The sequence below is a fragment of the Chaetodon auriga genome, chromosome 19, assembly GCF_051107435.1.
Source record: "Chaetodon auriga isolate fChaAug3 chromosome 19, fChaAug3.hap1, whole genome shotgun sequence".
NCBI lineage: Eukaryota > Metazoa > Chordata > Actinopteri > Chaetodontiformes > Chaetodontidae > Chaetodon > Chaetodon auriga.
The window spans coordinates 13433699-13451438 of NC_135092.1; the positions used below are offsets into that span (position 1 = coordinate 13433699).

At 43.9% G+C, this 17740-nt stretch overlaps 1 protein-coding gene across 1 annotated transcript; it reads left to right on the plus strand.

Annotated features, from left to right (window-relative positions):
• The first annotated feature begins 1291 nt into the window (after positions 1–1291).
• On the plus strand, positions 1292–17571 carry rfx3 (regulatory factor X, 3 (influences HLA class II expression)). Its single transcript, XM_076757414.1, has 17 exons — positions 1292–1431; positions 5857–5969; positions 6111–6199; positions 7044–7302; positions 8578–8652; positions 8955–9136; positions 9379–9498; positions 9577–9701; positions 9789–9904; positions 10405–10520; positions 10661–10815; positions 10929–11026; positions 11201–11350; positions 11467–11675; positions 11799–11952; positions 12110–12152; positions 12421–17571. Exons 2-17 carry the CDS (start codon positions 5862–5864, stop codon positions 12699–12701), a joined length of 2280 nt encoding a protein of 759 aa, XP_076613529.1. The 5' UTR covers positions 1292–1431; positions 5857–5861; the 3' UTR covers positions 12702–17571.
• Positions 17572–17740: the final 169 nt, after the last annotated feature.

Below are 17740 nucleotides of genomic sequence, written 5' to 3' on the forward strand. Positions count from 1 at the left end.
GGGGTTCACTTTCCAATAACAAAGCTGGACGGTGGGAATAATGGCAGAAAAGGACGACATGATGTCAGTATATTCGAAGCACAGAAAAATGGCCTTCATCCTTGGGCTACCTAGAGTCTGGTATGCTGAACACTGGGCACTGCCTGTGCACACTTGTGGTTGCAAATTCACACAAGCACTGTGATGTACAACATGGTGCTGAAAGGCTGACATTCATTCAGCATTCCTTTTAAGTGATATACCACCAGTTTTGCCCCATTTTCTTTCAGCCCTCGTCTTTATCCTACCATGAAAGGTGGGAAAACATAAAATGATCTGCCCAGCTCTGATCTGAGAGAGAGGAGATGGCTGGAACATACTGAGACAAACGTGAGATCTTTCAACATCCTGTAACATTGTCATTCCCATCTTTTTTGATCAGGATCATATACATGTCTGGATGAATGCAAAATGGTTCACGGCCTACTTCTGTGGCTTCATGCTAAACCAGCACTTTTATTCAATTTTGCCTGATTTTGTGAACTTCAAACGTGAGAGAAACATATCGCTGTGGCAAACACAATTGTTCATTACACTCGAGAAAGACAGATGAAAAGGCAACTCCCACATGTTGCTGAGGCTGAGACAAAGACCAGAATGGGTTAATGCAGTAGCTTCAGGAGCACATTTTGCTCTTTCTGGTGGAACCCAATGGCAGATCTGTAACCTCGAGTGTGCAAATAACAGAAATATTAAGCCAAACACAAACTATGCCCTCCCGCTGTGGCCAAAATATAAATAAAATTATCATTTACAGAATCCTACAATGTAAGCATTTATCATGCAGCAGAAAAATCAAATCACCTTAAAAAGAAGAGCAAGTATCACCATGAATCATCATCAGTACAGGCCTAATGAGCATGAAAACAAAGTAAAATCTAAATCATCCCTACATTATGTTGAATAAACTTCAGGTGAGAGAAAGCCTGCGGCGTCTTTGGAACCTGCAGACTTGCAGTGTTTAGAGAACAGGCCTACAGGCGTTGCCTTTGCACCCAAACGGACCATGACCGAAACAAATCTCTGACTTCATCACAACATCCTACACCATGTCATCCACTCCTGGTGCACCGAAAGTCTAAATAAATCCGACTACACGCACGGGCTCGAGTGGAGTGACCAGCTTTGTAACATACTCCACAGTCACTCTGATGCATGTGTATCTCGGCGTGATCTTATTTCCGTTCAGGCTGCATTAAGTGCGCTTTAATCTCCTCCCACCTGGCTGGGAAGGTTGCGCGCTCCCGGTGAGTTTTATAGCAACTGTTGCCCAGTGAGGCAGCGCCATAGTCACCGTAGTCCTGGCGACTGTAACCCACCAACAACAACCTCTCGCTCCATCATTACCACCTCCTCCACCATCCTCATCTCATCAACCAGTCCACAGCTCAGGTTTGAATGCATTTTATACTATTTTTAGCCCGAATTGAAGCCCCTTCTCGCTTCAAGGGGTGATTTTACGAGGGAGATGTTAGTGCTTTGGTTTATGTTTTGTCTGCTGCTGAGTGAAGGCTCGGTGAATAGCTGGGGTAGTTTGCTAGCGAGGATGTTTCTTTGTGACGTGGTAGCCTGCTTGCTAACGCTGCCTGTAGGTACCCACAGCTGTGAGAGGTCCTGCTCGCTAGCAGAATGCTAGCTATGCTCTCCCCCAGGGCGCTGGGCGCTTAAAGCAGACCCAAGCGTGGTCAGTTTGGCTTGAAATGTTTATTTTCCCTGTTACTCGTGTGTTTAAACTTGCCATGCCGAGTGGTAGCATAGGTCTGGGCTAGTCGCGGATGCTAGCTGGTCAGCTGGAGCAGGAGCAGGTGTCTGTTGTTGCTAGGTTGCTAACGCCAGCGTTGCCTTCTCACAATGCCTGTTGGTGTCCCGTATTTTGGCTAATGTGACGGTGATATTGCAAGTTTGCGTTTCGGGTGGTTCAAATCGTGTTGATTGTACAAAATCACGAACGTCGATCAGCAGTTTGAAGTGTTGTAAGCCAGATTTCCATGCTCTAACTGCTATTGACAATAGCTAAGCCATTACTTTCCCTTTTGTCTTAGGGAGCAAGATAGCTTCGCTAGCTTTCCATCTGCCCTCTTTGTGGCATCAGATAGCTATGATAAGCTATCTGATAACACAAGGCTAAGTTTTGCAGTGGCCGGCGCTGACGGGGGGAAAACAACAACTGCCCGATTAACATTAAAATACCACAAATGTGACTACCCATTTTGTCAGGAATCAGTCCGGTTTTCTGCATTGCACATTCTGCAACTGTGGCTGGAAACGTCAGGATTTATCCCCCCCCATCTGCAATACAGATATACTTCAAAATATCGCCAAACAGTTAAAAGATTAGATTTTGCTTTTTTTTGTGTGATATATGTATTTCTCTGGGTGCGCAAGAAAGGGAGGGAGAAGTATATTCAATCCAGCATGTCATTGGAGAGGGGATGTCAAGTCGTTAGCGTTCACAGATTAATATTGTGCCATTATGATTTTAGGTTCACTTGAATTGAATGAATATATAATATACTATGCATATTAAATATGCCACATTCCCTTCTCTCACTGCAGAATAGTAAACTTTAATTTTAGGATTCCTTAATCCTGCAGGTGGGTCATATAAGTAGAGACTTGGTTTCTTAATGTTGCATCACAACCAATTTTGGGTCCATTGGGTCTCCTGTGCACCTGCGACCTCTTGATTCCCAGAAGGTTAGACACAGGTGTGTGTGTGTGTGTGTGTGTGTGTGTGTGTGTGTGTGTGTGTGTGTGTGTGGAGGACAGGTGCACCTCGAGTGGTGGTGGTACTCCTGACCTGTATGTGTCCACCACAGAAAAAGCATTTATCATTACATAAAATATGGTTGTCCATCATCATCCCCAGAATATGGTCCTCTTTCCAATTGCTTGTCTGCTGTGAACCATGCAGTGTAAGTCCTGTGTGTGAGGAACACCTGTAAGTGACAGAGCCGGAGCAATTCAAACCAGTTAGGTCAAAACCACCAACGATGCTACAATTTTTAAGCCCAAAATAATGTAAATATATATTGATCTATTGGCAAATACAGCCAAAAATAGGTCATTACAGACACCCCTCCCCACACACATGCGCAAACAAAACAGGATGTTGGGAACTGCTAGTTATCAGATCATGTTACCACTTACCTGTAGTCCGGTAGTGCAGAAATAGTACCATGCCACCTGCTGCCTGGATCCTGTTACATTTCCAATCACTTAAAGAGGGGCTGATTAATTCAATTATTCAGTCATCCATTTTCATGGCTTAGCAGAATACAGCATGTTTGGTTTGTCATGCACCCCGGCCTGCCAGAAATAATGTATGTTGTTCATGTAAAGGGAGACTTAAAGTTCCTTGTTTTGTTTTTTTTCTTTCTTTCCCAAGCCCCCACCTGGCAATCAGGATGAACAGAGCACATTTAGACGCAATACTTGAAGAAATTTTCGGCACGTTTGACATTTCTGTTGCCAGCGTCCTAAAATCAGAGTGAACGCTGAGTATTCACTGTTACTTTGACTTCTGGGTTTTCCGATTCTAACGAAAACTGGGGCTGAACTTGTATTTTTCAAAGATGGCTACTGTTGAAAAACCCAACAACTAAACAAACACAGCACTTAGCATACCCCCTCCCCAACTTCAGCTCCCAATTGCATCTCCCTCCACCTGTTTTCCTGCTGTACCAGCACCTGATCATGTGTTTGTCTTCTACTGTGTGTGTGTTTGTGTGTGTGGGAGAGAGATTTTGCGTATGGTATACTTTTCAACCTTGTTCACCAGCTCGTATTTCTTGACGTGGTGCATTTAGACACTGCCTTTATTATACATGATCATTACAAAGGCAAATTATGGTTCTGTGTATTTTCTGGTGGCTGTGACTGTGGACCTTGTGTCCTTTACTCTTTGTTGCTTGTAATATTTGCAAGAGGAATTGAGGGGAGAAAATGCAGGGCGAAATGTTGCCCTCCTTGGTGGCTTTTGTTCCTCTGTGTCTTTGTAGGGCTTGCACTTGCTCAGTGGAGCACAGTATTTAAGTGGGCCACAAGGGAGTGCCTGAATGGTGAGGCAGGAGGTGTGTTAGCGTGCGTGTGTGTGTGTGTGTGTGTGTGTGTTTGTAGAGGGGGTTGGGGTGAGGCAACAAGAATGTGTTGTGATGCAGGGGCTCCTTTCCTCAATTAGGTGGGCTCAGTTGGGGCGATGTACTTCAGCTTCCAAACTGCACTGTGGAATATAAGTCCATATTCTCCTTCTGTCGCAGGTCCTTTTTTTAGCATTGGGATCCAGTAAGCTGAAGGCGACAGTCTGCCTGTGCAGTTTGACATTTTTATCACTTTGTTAGCCTGCATCCAATGGCTTTCACACTTCAGGGTAAAGGAGTTGCTTGTGTGTCGTAGTATCTTAATCATATGTATAATCAGGTTTGTCTTTCTTGTGTGTGTGCGTGAATTGCTTGCCGTAGTCTACAGTGTCTTGTCAAAATTGCATTAACATTTGAACTGGATGGTTTGTTTTTCCAAACTGCAGCCTGTCTAGCAACAGCCTGCTGACATTGTCTGATAGCCGTAGTATACAGTATAGACATATCCCTCTCTCCAGGGTGTTAAAAATAGTCATGCTGAAAGCAGAAGACTGTGCGATAATGAATCTCGGTGCCCTTGTGTGTTTAAAGAAAATGCATATTTTTCCTGCTGCTTTGCCGCTCCTCACGCTCTCAGTGCACCAGGAGAGACTGACTTAACTTTGCAAGTCCAACTTTGAGGTTTGTTACCCTAACATGAATAAAGTCATAGCTTTAATCCCAAGAAGGAGGCCCGTATGATATTGAAGATAAAGGGAAGGGGCAGGCTGTCCCTGGAGAGATTCCAAGCTGTTAGGAGACCCAGCTTAATTAACCAAGAGAGGTTTGTTCATGGAAACTGTGATGGGGAGGAGTTGGCCTTCCCCTGGCAGGAATGGGTGATGGTAGTCATACTATTATTAACTGACAAACACAGGTTCACCATCAGTGTCTCTTCACATCCTTATCTTCAAAATTAGAGAGTACTGTAAACATGATCTAAAATGTGCAATACAGCTCTTTCGTAGCAATGACGCTATCTGGAAAAAATACTTTAACATGAGATAACTTTCCACTTGTTCGTAGTACTGAGCCAGAACTTCCAATCGCTAGTAATGTTAAACCTGTAAACATGGGGACTGACAGAGCAATGAGCAGCAGCATCTATTTGGAGTTTGTTAAATATTAACTTGTTTTATGGCTGTGAACATGGAGACAAGACCATGTGTCACTGATGCATGAGGCTCTCAGTACATTGAGTACCACAAGCCAGAAACAGGTGCTTGGGTAGAGTTGCTCTTGAGCAGCTTTAGTAGCATTGATTTGGATAAAACAGACAAGCGTCTGTGGTGAAGCCTCATGTTTTCTATTATGCCTAGATTAGTATCTCATTTAGGTGTATTTTATGTCCCTGGCCGACCAAACCACGTGCATAAATACTGGATTTATTTTCATCTATACAAAGCTTTTGTCATGTAATATGATAGATTTGTGTTCCTATGTCTATTTTAAATTAAAATTTATAATGAATTATATTTTTCAACAACATGCAGAACAATTCAAAGCCGTATTAGTACATTTACTCTTAGTTGAAGAGTTATCGATCTGTGATGCCACTTGGGCGTTGGCTCAGTGATGCATTAAGATCGTGATGTGTACGAGTGGTAAAGTTGTTTTCCCAGTTAGACCTGTAGTTTGAGAGTGTCTGTGATCTTTTTTTTTTTCATCTCGGTAACACTGCGTTTTCTCTCTTATTAAGGCGCCATGCAGACCCCTGAAGCAGGCGCTGACTCCACCTCCACTGTCCCTCTTCAGACCACCGTGCCTGTCCAGCCTACTGGCTCCACCCAGCAGGTGCCTGTCCAGCAACAGGTACATCCAGCACGTCTGCATGTGTATTCATGTCTGAATGCCCCTGTTCAAGTGTGCATATCTGTGTGTACTTCCCACTGAAATATGTGATTTAAGTCCGTTAGAAAAATAACTTGCAACTCTTGAAATGTGTCTTGCCAGGCCCAGACTGTTCAACAGGTTCAGCATGTTTACCCAGCACAGGTGCAGTATGTGGAGGAAAACAGTGGCGTCTACACCAATGGCAACATGTGAGTCAATCTGTCGCTCCACAAATATTAGCGCTACGTCTCTGCAGCCCGTTCTTTCTCCTCTTAAGTCTCCTCACACCGTCATTCATGTCACAAGCACATGATGTTGGTGGGAGTGCCTTCATTTTTTGTTCTTTTGTGTGTGTGTGTGTGTGTGTGCGTGTATGTGTGTGTGTGTGTGTGTGCGTGCGCGTGTGTGTGTGTCTGTTTTCTTTTCGGAGAGATGTGCAGTCGCGTGTTTGATTGTGCTCAGTCACCTGAACATGACCAGGAGTAGGCCTGTCTTTTAAGTGCTGACGCTATGCCAGGGTCCCCTGGGTCTGAGGAAAGGGGGTTACATACCGCTAACAAGCCCAAGCTGCGTTTGCTCTACTGTGATACACACATACACACACATCAGTGCATGTTCCAGAGATAAACAGACATACTGTGTGCCCTCAGCTACTGGTGGAAACAGTCAGTGCTTAGAAATGCAAAGACATGCATACTCCAAACAGCTGGACGAATGAGCTGAGAGCCAGGCTTGTGCTAGCGTAATGTGTGAGAGGGTTGCCCAAATCACATGCAAAAACACGTGTTTAAAAAACAACTAATAATAATAATAATAATAATACATTTTAGATTGTCTTAATATGATAATCACTGACAGTATTTAATAATGAACACATGTACTTTATGATTGTTATCATATAGGCTCAATACGAAACATGAAAAACGGTCCAACTTGCACAAACTAACAGCTGATTTGAAAGTTGAAATCGGATCATTTCGACTGTCTTTTTCTCACTTTTACTTTGCGTGGGTTTGGGCACACTGTCTGATGGCTGACCTCTCCTCCGAACAGAAGAACCTACTCGTACTCAGAGCCGCAGCTGTATAGCCAGAACAGTGGAGGGAGCTACTTTGACACACAGGGCAGCTCATCGCAAGTGTCCACTGTGGTGACATCTCATGGCATGACCAACAACGGAGGAGGGGGGAATGGAGGAATGAGTATGAATCTGGCAGGGGGTCAGGTAATCAGCAGCAGTCCTGGGGCTTACATCATGGACAACGCTGGACCCCACCCCGCCGCCCAGACCGCACGCGCTTCCCCTGCTACTGTAAGTGCATAGTACCCACGAGTTGGGCCCCTCACCTGCCTCTGCCTGCTTTTGTGTGTTGATAGACTGTTTGATTAGTGTTTGCAGTGACCTTGTAGAGCTTGTGCCTCTTCCGTGTTTAGATCCACACAGCCATTTGTTTACCTAGACTGTCCCCATAGCATAGATGCTCTGTTTCTGTCATACGCTATTGATCTAGCTTTGTTTCCATCCCCGGTTTCATCTGCCTGTTTCTCAAACTCTCTGGTGGAGAAGAAAGGAGGGGCTAAAACTTAACGGACAGGTGTATTAAGGAGGGAGTCTGGTCTGGGAATGTGCCTATGGAGGACCACAGACTCACCCACTCCTCACGAGGGTCCTGCATTGGACAAAGTGCCTTGCTCTTTTGCTATAATTAGAATGCCGCATTTGGCATTTTCTGCCATAATGACTCTTTCTGGCAGGAATTTAGCAATGAAGCTTGTTGACTGACATTACTTCATGTGAATGTCAGTCATGGCAGAGAGTTTAAAACATCCAATAACGAGTATGCAAAGGAGAAATGCCTTTTTTTTTTTTATGTAATCAGAATGTGCGCAAGGGTTCAAGGGCATTTTAACTGCATGACTTGAATACCAGCGCATCTTTGTTCAGCCTAAGCGATCTTCTCAACCACATGAGCCCCAGTTATCCACTCAATAATTTCACATTTCAGTCATATGTTGTGTCTTATTGTTATTGAGAAACAGCACAAATGAAATCAAAGTGAAACACAACATTAGTTTGGCAGAAATATACAGGAACAAAGTTTTGGACTCACTAGTAGCAAAAAAGTACCTAATTAGACGTCTCCCCATGAAGCAAGAAGCAGCCTTTCGGCACAACTCCTGAGGTTGATGCGCAGGTGTTACTAAATCATCTTGGCACACTGCCCTCGTCCTTTGTTTGTGTAATGGAGTCTGGCTTTCACTCTGCACATGATAGTTATTATAAGTGGTTCTGTGCTGGTGGAATCTTGAAGAGCTGTGTGTCTGCCAGCTATCCACGAGTGATGTACGCTGTTGATCCTGTTGAGTCTATGTCCCCGTTACTCAGCGAGGAAAAGATGTTTCCTTAAATGACAGACAGTCCTGCTCTGCTTGGGTTTTAGTGGTGCTTGCTTTGGGATCCTTTCTAGATTCTCTTTATTTTTGCTCGTGGCAACTAATGTGTTTACATCAACTCTTTATTTCTCTTGCTTTTGTTTTTATTTCCCCCCTCTTACATTTTGTTGTCCTGTGCTTCATGGTTTATCAGATTGAAATGGCGATTGAGACGCTCCAAAAATCTGAGGGTTTATCCAGTCAGAGAAGCTCGCTGCTCAACAGCCATGTAAGTTGCTTTCACGAGTGCTTGCCCTCGCCTTACCTTAACGTTTGCTAGACTCACTCTCCTGCTGTTCTGCCTCTCTTAACTCTGTATATATTTGAGTTTGATTTGGTGCTTGCTGTTTTTGTTGCCAGTTTTAATTGTTACTATTGCTTTAAATCCACTGGCTGCCGTAGAAATGCTTTTGCAGAGGTGTGACACCGCAGCATCAAGATTACAGACTGTCCGTCTGAGGTCTTTTTAGACGCTTTGCATGGACCAGTGTGTCAGTCTTCTGAGTAAAAAAAGCATGCATTCCCTTTTAGCTCCAGTGGCTGTTGGACAATTACGAGACAGCAGAGGGCGTAAGTCTACCACGATCCACCCTCTACAATCATTATCTGCGCCACTGCCAGGAGCAGAAACTGGACCCTGTAAATGCAGCCTCTTTTGGCAAGCTCATCCGCTCCATCTTCATGGGACTCCGTACAAGGCGCCTTGGGACAAGGTTACCTTTTCATTTAATTTTTTCTTTACATGTTCTTCAGTGAGGAAAAGTTGTCAGTTTGGACAGTCATCTAACAGCAGTATGCTTGCCTGGCTCTTCTTACTGTTGTCATTCGTCTAAATCCTGCTCTATTTAAAGCCTCATCGGCTCTTCACTTCTGTCCCTCCTCTTCCAACCATGTGAAGCTTTCTGTGCACCCCACACTGAGACTCACTGTGTCACTTTTGGGTTTTGTCTTGCAGAGGGAACTCCAAATATCATTACTATGGTATACGTGTGAAACCAGACTCCCCACTCAACAGACTCCAGGAAGACATGCAGTATATGGCCCTCAGACAGCAACCTGCCCAGCAGAAACAGAGGTACACAGGCAACAAGGCATGCACACAGACAGGCGGTACTAGTTTTTATAGACACTGAGATGAGCAGTTTGATTCCAGGTTCAAGCCGGTGCAGAAGTTTGATGCCTGCTCTGGGGAGAATTACTCAGGTGGAGGCCAGCCCCATCCTGGTGCAGCAGAGCAGACAGTCATCGCACAGAGCCAACACCACCAGCAGTTCCTAGGTCAGCTGCTGTTCTCTTTATCTGAATATTGTATGTTTCAGATTATTCCACAGCGGTGATCTCACCCTGTTTTACTGCCCCCAACAGATGCATCGCGGGCACTCCCTGACTTTGTAGAGCTGGACCTGGGACAGAGCAATACAGAGAACATCAGCCCAGAGGATGTGAAAGCTCTCCAGTCCCTTTACAGAGAGCACTGTGAGGTTAGGGTTACTAAGTCCATATGTCTTAATCTGCCGGTATATATCATGAAAGCAGTTTGCTAGTTGAAAGTACTTTGCTTTAATGAGAAAAGACTAATCATAGTGAATAAAGTTTTACAAATTTTGAAAAAGACCATGTATTTAAAGTTTGGTGTGGAAAGGTCATGTGTGCTTATAGTGGCAGAGCTTTGTAAATGCCAGCTGTTGGCATTTAGGAACAAAATTTTCTTTTCGTCTTGTGAAGTGTTCAATCACAGCTCTCCTAATGTCTGGAAGACTATGGATCAGGTCATCCGCAGCTGATGACCAAGACCTGATGGTCTGACAGACATCTGTTCAGCTCCTTCTCATGATCAGAGTCAACTGACAAAGTCCTGGCTCCTCTTCACAACCCACAGACCTTAGTGTCAGCCATTTCCAACGGGACTATTTCTTCTTTTAGAAAGAAGTTCCAGCAAAAACTATTCACCGTTTTTGTTTATTCTCTCCTTTTGTTGCAGGCTATCCTGGATGTGGTTGTCAACCTCCAGTTCAGTCTAATTGAGAAGCTGTGGCAGACGTTCTGGCGTTATTCTCCCCCTGACTCTGTAGAGGGTGCCACTGTAACAGAAAACAGGTGAGGTCAAGCTGATCAGTCGGCCTGTCAGTGTTTTCCTGAACAGAGCCACCAGAGCACATTTAACTCGCATACATTTATATGTTTACGCACCGAAGATTCAGCTGCATCTTTTTGAGTCTGGTTTGTTCTTTCCGCAGCAGCATAAGTGAGATTGAAGCACGGCTCCCCCGCTCACAGCTGTTGGTGCTGTGCAGAAACGAGGCTGTGCTCAAATGGATGAGCACCTGCGACCATCTAATGTACCAGGCCCTTGTGGAGATCCTCATTCCTGATGTCCTGAGACCCATTCCCAGTGAGCCACAGTCAACGTTTCCGTGTTTGCTCCGTTAATGTTTGTACTATCGCAATCATTAACTCACTGTTGTTGTGTTTGTCATGTTGCTGTCTTTGTTTTTTGTTCTTCAGGTGCCTTGACTCAAGCCATTCGCAACTTTGCCAAAAGTCTGGAAGGTTGGCTCAGTAATGCCATGAATGCCATTCCACAGAGAATGATCCAGACCAAGGTAGCATTCACGCCGGGTTCATCTTTGTGAAAAATGCTGCACGTGAAAGTAACCCGCCGCTGTTCCCGAAATCCGCAATGAATACCCGAGAGCACCATTTTCACTATCACTTTTGAGAGGCGTGTGTGCTTACAGGAGGTAACACCTGGGCTTTTGTGTGCGCTCCCTTCACAGATTGCCGCTGTTAGTGCCTTTGCGCAAACACTGCGCAGATACACATCTCTGAACCACCTGGCTCAAGCGGCACGTGCTGTGTTGCAAAACACGTCGCAGATCAACCAGATGCTGAGTGATCTCAACCGTGTTGACTTTGCCAACGTACAGGTCAGAACAGCTCTTTGTGTTTGGATATTCAGCCGTGCTCCTTTTGTTATGCATACCCTATACTTTTGCTTTAGTGTCCACTGTCGCTTAAGTTCTTTGTCTGTGTTGCTGTATAGGAGCAGGCATCATGGGTGTGCCAGTGCGAGGAGGGAGTGGTTCAGCACTTGGAGCAGGACTTCAAGGCCACGCTACAGCAGCAGAGCTCTCTGGAGCAGTGGGCAGCCTGGCTGGAGAACGTGGTCACTCAGGTGCTCAAGCCTTACGAGCACCGGCCCAGTTTCCCCAGAGCAGCTCGGCAGTTCCTGCTGAAGTGGTCTTTCTACAGGTCTGCATGAAAAAATACAAATAAAACAACCACTCTGAGATACGACTGAGCAGGCAGCATTTTATTTATTTATTTTTTTTCTGAAGAGACAAAACGCTTACAGTGTTTTTCATGTGTCTGCAGTTCTATGGTGATCAGGGACCTGACCCTGCGCAGTGCTGCCAGCTTCGGTTCCTTCCACCTGATTCGCCTGCTGTATGATGAGTACATGTTTTACCTGGTGGAGCATCGTGTGGCCCAGGCTACCGGAGAGACACCCATTGGTGTCATGGGGGAGGTACAGCTGTGGCTTGTCTTCACAGTGTTTTAGAGTGCCAGATAGAGAGTTCTTCAGAATCTCAAAGCAGCTCTTTTCAGTCAGAAACAAAAGAGCATTTAAAACCATGTGAACCACGAGTGTCTTATCTAATTCTGATGTCTGTCTCTGTTTTCAGTTCGACAGCCTCAACACTCTGTCCCTCACTAACATTGATAAGGGTAAGTGGCAAAATGTAAAACGCACAGAGAGCTCGACCACTGGTCTAGAAAAGATGTTGACGACTGACAACTTTAGTCTTATTTGTGTATAATCGCCAAAATTTGCGGCAGTGCAGCAAACATGAGGTTCATGGAGGAATGTTTTCAGCTGAACATCCAGTGAAGAGAGTACAAGTTCTTAGCAGCGTTCAGGAGTAACAGCTTCCTGCTTGCCTCGAGCTGTTGAGTCGATACCAGTGTTTTCTACATGTTGCTCTCTCCTGTCCAGATGAAACGAGTGGGATGGACAGCGACTTGGAGGAGGACGCGGAGGAGTCCGGGGAACCTCTCGCCAAGCGAGAGAAGTCAGAGCATGAGGTGATCCAGGTGATCCAGGTCGGGGCACTAGAGGACGGGTCCCACCCCGTGGTGGGGGTTGTCCAGCCAGGTGTCCTCCACTCGCTCCCCCAGCCCCCGCAGGACCACACCGAGCACATCCTAACCCCCTCTGCTGGTACACCCACCATCCGCCACTGCAGCGCCACAGGCAACACCTACGCCTCCGTTTGAGGGTCTGAGGGCACGGCTGACCTCGTCTGGCCTGTTTTTGCTGTCTCACATATCTTTCTCTCTGTAAGTCTAGATGTTTCCGTCTTTTTCATGCATTGTCTCTGTCTGCACTTGTGTGGACACGCTCTCCTCTCCCGATCTAGCCCGGTCTGCGTGGGGAGCGCTGAAATGATGATATCTGGCCGAGATGTGCTGTCCGTGTCTGACTTCTTAGATTCTGGATGTGACATCATCCCATAAATCTGTGCTCTATCACGATGCAGCAGCTGGAGGAGAAGGACTAATTTGATCCGTTAAATGTTTCCTGCCCAGGCGTGACTTCACGCCTCCGTCTGTCTAAACAGACAAGATTTTTTGTTTTTCTTTTTGAAGGAAGATTAAACTCCTTCATACTACTGATGTCTCAGAGCTCAAATCCATGTCACAAGTCCCACTGGAGCAAAGTCATCGATTGACTCAAGACCTTGCCTATTGTAAATAGTTTTGCTGTACTTTGAATTGGTATTACCCAAAACTCATGGTGCTATCATTCTGTTTGCTTTTCTTTTCATTTTCCAATTATTCCTCCTAATTTTAGTATGGTTTCTGTAAACATGCATTCCAACTGCTGATTTAACGTTTGGCTGAACAAAATATTTTGACTATTGTATGTAGCTAAAAGAAAAAAAAAAAACAAAGGGATGACTTTCTTTGTATGTACGGCATCTGAAAAAGGATCATGGGGCAGTTTTGTCTGTTCTGTTTGAAAATTATACAGTAGCCACCCACTGATATCCACTTATAGATTTAAGCCACAGAAAAAGAAACCCTTAAAGAAGTATCTGTGCTGCTACTTGTGTGTGTATATAGAGAGGAGATTGAGAAGACCGGCTGTACAAAACCACTTCCTCAATGCTAGCTTTCCAGTGCACTCTGTGCATGACGCTTGCCTTTGTTCATTTTAGACGCTCTGTAGTGTTGTTTACGTGACGAGCTGTAATCTTGAAAACAACTTTACTGGACATGTTCCCCTGTTTTTTGCAGTTTCTGTCTTAATGAAATTTCTTAAGCTCACGAAGGACCAAAACCAAACCAACAAGAGGAAGCTGAGAGTGAGCCGTTCGGGCCACCCGAGAGCTGTTTCCTGTCCCATAGTGCCATGTTGCAGAGCAGAAGGAATGTCAGGGATTTAATGTACCTCGGCTTTATCATAGTGCCTTATCCTTAAATGCAGCTGTCCTTGTAGTCCTGACTGTGTGCTGTGGAGAGCCCACGTCCCCTCTGCGTTGTCCCAGCCACAGATTTTGGCTTTCCGGTGACTCGTGGCTGGATTTGGGCTGGCTCATCAGTGTTGAGATCAAGGGATGCAGGCACAGACACGCCCGTTGTTTTCTCTGGATCAGCTCTACCAAGCTTATTACTTATCTGAATCATGGTCTTTTAGCCTTGCTCCTGCCCTCACTCTGCCCTCTTGAGGCCTATTCTTGCATTAGCCTTTGTTATCGGGTGAAGTGTGTGCGCGTGCGTGTGTGTGTTTGAACACGGATGCATAGGTCTGCACTGTGTTTTTATGTGCATGTGTACTTGTGTATATAAGCCTGTGCGTCTGCGTTGTGTGTGTGTGTGTGTGTGTGTGCGTGTGTTGGAACACATCCATCAGTCACCCTACCTCAAACCAGTGGTGCCAGCCCTTTGACGCGTGCAGCACAGTCACCAAACCTTATTGCACACACACCACTGTACTGCACAAATCTCAACGCGATAGAGAAAAACTGCATTGCTTTTCTCTCACCTCTGATACATTTTCACTTCAGTTTTTAGCCCATAAAATGCTTTCATCCTTTGTTCCCTGTTTAAAGATCATCTTTGTACAGTGGACCAAAAGTAGATATTTTGTGATATTCAAAGAGATATATAGATATATATATGTATAGTATATATAATGATGATACACTACATATATTTGTTGCTTTTTATGTGGTTGATCTGATTGTTTCTATGTGATTGTTTCTTTTGGTAGCTCCTCTGTGATTAGTTCATATAGACTGTGAAATTGGAAGGGCATGGGGACTAACTTCAGATTGATTAGACTACATCTATACTTGAACTGTTCTAGCCTTCTATGTCGTGGAGAACATTGAGATTAATCCTCTAAATAGGAACATTTTGTTGATAAAATCATTTTCATTACGGTTTTTCTTTCCATGCTTGGTGAAATGGTCTGCACCATTTCTCTGCCGAAATGTTTATTTATTGATATTTATTGTGTTTTTGTTTTGGTTTAGACGCTCACCCATCGGGTACTGAAAATGAATCATGAATTATACTACTGCAAAGAGCAGATCTACTGTACAGGAGGACCAGACGTTTTTTTGTTGTTTTGTTTTTCTTTCTTTGTAAGTCATGTATAATTAAGGTTAAAAAACAAAAAAAAAAGGAGGATGTGTTTGCTGTATTCACAGTCCGTTAGGTTCTATCACTCGTCAAAGAGCTACTTCAGATAGTAGACGTATCCAGGAGCTTTGCCTGTTTTTGGTTGTGCCTGTGTAGAAAACGTGCTCAGCAGTAAAGGAGGGTGGAAAAGTGCAAATACTGCGCGTCATTTAGGTTACTGGGTCAGCGGACTCTCGCAGATGTTTCGTTAAATCATCTCCACGACACTTTGGGGAATCTGAAAAGTATTCTAGCAGCCCCAAAGACACATTCCTCACCGATGAAACCCGCGGTACACATCTCATACTGTAGCCTTGCCCTCATCCTGCTGTCTTGAAATGCCTGACTTACCAGATCTAGGAGCGGAGCGCACACCAATCTGTCTTTCTTATGTTGCTTGAGGACAGTTTGAAAAGTCTGCAAGAAAAAGGTCAACGAACTTTAAGTAGCTGGAAGTTGTCGGCCTGAGGCTTTTTGTTTACATCAGTCCGTGACCAGAAGTCGCACGATAGATTGCTCCCTGACTCTCGGTATTGAACTGTCGGATGCAAGTTGAGAGAACGCAGAGAAAGTACTGAAAATGTCCAATAAGAAAAAAACGAATGCATCCAAAAACTTAAACCCTGGATTATGTTTTATACTTTCTCCAGAGCCGCACCAAGAATCTGCGCTCCCGTAGTAACTACCCCGCTCCCAAGAGTTCGCTTGACTCCAACGCTCGCTGAATCTTTGAGAGGGAAGTTGTAAAAAGTGATGGGGTTTTGTCCATGACTTCAAATTTTACATCATGCTGTAAAGCGGGGTAGTGTGTACCAGTTCAGAATGAAGGTTTTGAAGGATACTTTTTTTCTTGCCTGTGGTTTTTGTCTCACTGAATGATTTTTTTTTATTATTATTTTTGATTTTTTTTTAACATATGAATCTCAGCTCCCTTGTCATATAAATGAACTGCTACATTGTAGATGTAAACTTGTATTTTATTGTGCCTGAAGTGAAAATGGCTTATAAAATGTTTTCTTTGAATCTTAACTGTGTGCTTTGGGATCATAAGTGCTTTCTGGTCTTGCACGCCTACTATGTGCTGCTAGAAACTGTTCTTGTCCGTTTTGTTTTCTCCCCCATTTATTTATTTTGTTTTTTGGTTTTTTTTTTTTACATCAAACTTACGTGCCAGACAGTGATTTAGCTTTCCGCATCTCAAAGCCTGCCTGGTCAACACTGGACTGATGCTAATGCTGCCAACACAATTGTACTTTATTTCTGTGTCTTTTAAATTGAGGAGTAAGATTGTTTTTGTAACAGCTGTTTGCAAGTGAGCCCGTTTCCAACCAGAAAACATATTAAGAAAAAAAAAACAAAAAAAAAAACACATAAGCTATTCCTTAACTTGTCATAGGAGCGAAAGCTAAGAGATGCCTCTTCACCTGGACCAAACGGCAGCTTCACTGACCCATAGCAGACTCCAGTGCCTTTAATTTCGCCCCGGCCAGAGCAGATGGCCTGGGTGACTATTGGGTCTCTGGTGGGCTCCAGATCGAGGCTATCAGAGCAGACAATTCATTGCACAGGTGCTGCCACTGAGAAGACACCAGGGTTGAGGAAGCGTAAAGACCTGTCCTCAGACTGGACTATTTATTATTTACTGGATGTGACACCACAGACACACACACACTCATACTTAGTAGTTTACACACGGTAGATTATCTGCAGACGGCTTTTTATTGTATAGAACTGGTTAATGAACAAGGAGAGTTACTGTAAGTAAAACGCTCTCTTCTGACTTGTTTTCTCATGATCGTGATTTCTTTTTGTCAAATGATATTTTCTGAATGCTGTGACCTGTTTGAGATTTGTATTTGGATGTTTTCAAGTGCCATTTGACAGTCTAGTGAGTCGTGGCCATCTGTAGCACGCTCTAATGCAAGCACAAGCATTTGGCAGTGGCATTTGGGGAAGGTTTTTATTTTGATTCACCCTAGACAAAAATATGTATATATCACAAACTGAAAAGGTATATTTATTTGTGTCCTAATTATTTGATTTGTTCTTTTGGTGAACATCTTATCAGATATGTTGGCTCAAGTGCTTTTGTGATTTCTTTTTTCCTCTTTTTTTGGATAATGTATAGTATCTGATATAATATATACATACAAATTTCATGTGACTTTCTTTTTGTGTGCCATTAAGTTTTCTTCTCAAATTGGCAAGCAAACCAATGCGTGTAGGGTGATTTGTATTGTGTATTTTACATAAAAAAAAAAAACGAGGACAATTGGGGGACTTTTATATTTATAAAGACATTATCATTTAGTGTGTCGTATTGATGAATATAGAAACTATTAAAGACACATGTAGTTTGGTTTTCTGAATATTTCAGATCTCAGCTCAGGCTAGCTTCTTAGTGTTGTTTTCTTAAAATTTGTGACTTGTCTTTGCAGTAATAAACGTTTTCTCGTTGAAAGCCCGTGTCCCATCTCGTAATTTTGACTCGACGCACGAATCAAGTTCCACATTGAGACTCCAACGCTACATGTTAGCCCGTTAAATTTTATTCAACCATATTCATACATATAAACACCAATATCATTCAAACTCCATATGTATCCAGAATGTATGACACGACTGTA

Excerpts from the sequence above, each read along its gene's own strand:
- rfx3 (XM_076757414.1), top strand. The coding sequence starts at position 5,862 with ATGCAGACCCCTGAAGCAGGCGCTGACTCCACCTCCACTGTCCCTCTT. Across the intron at positions 9,137-9,378 it reads ACAAGGCGCCTTGGGACAAG|AGGGAACTCCAAATATCATT; the intron begins GTTACCTTTTCA and ends TTTGTCTTGCAG. Across the intron at positions 10,816-10,928 it reads TGTCCTGAGACCCATTCCCA|GTGCCTTGACTCAAGCCATT; the intron begins GTGAGCCACAGT and ends TTTGTTCTTCAG.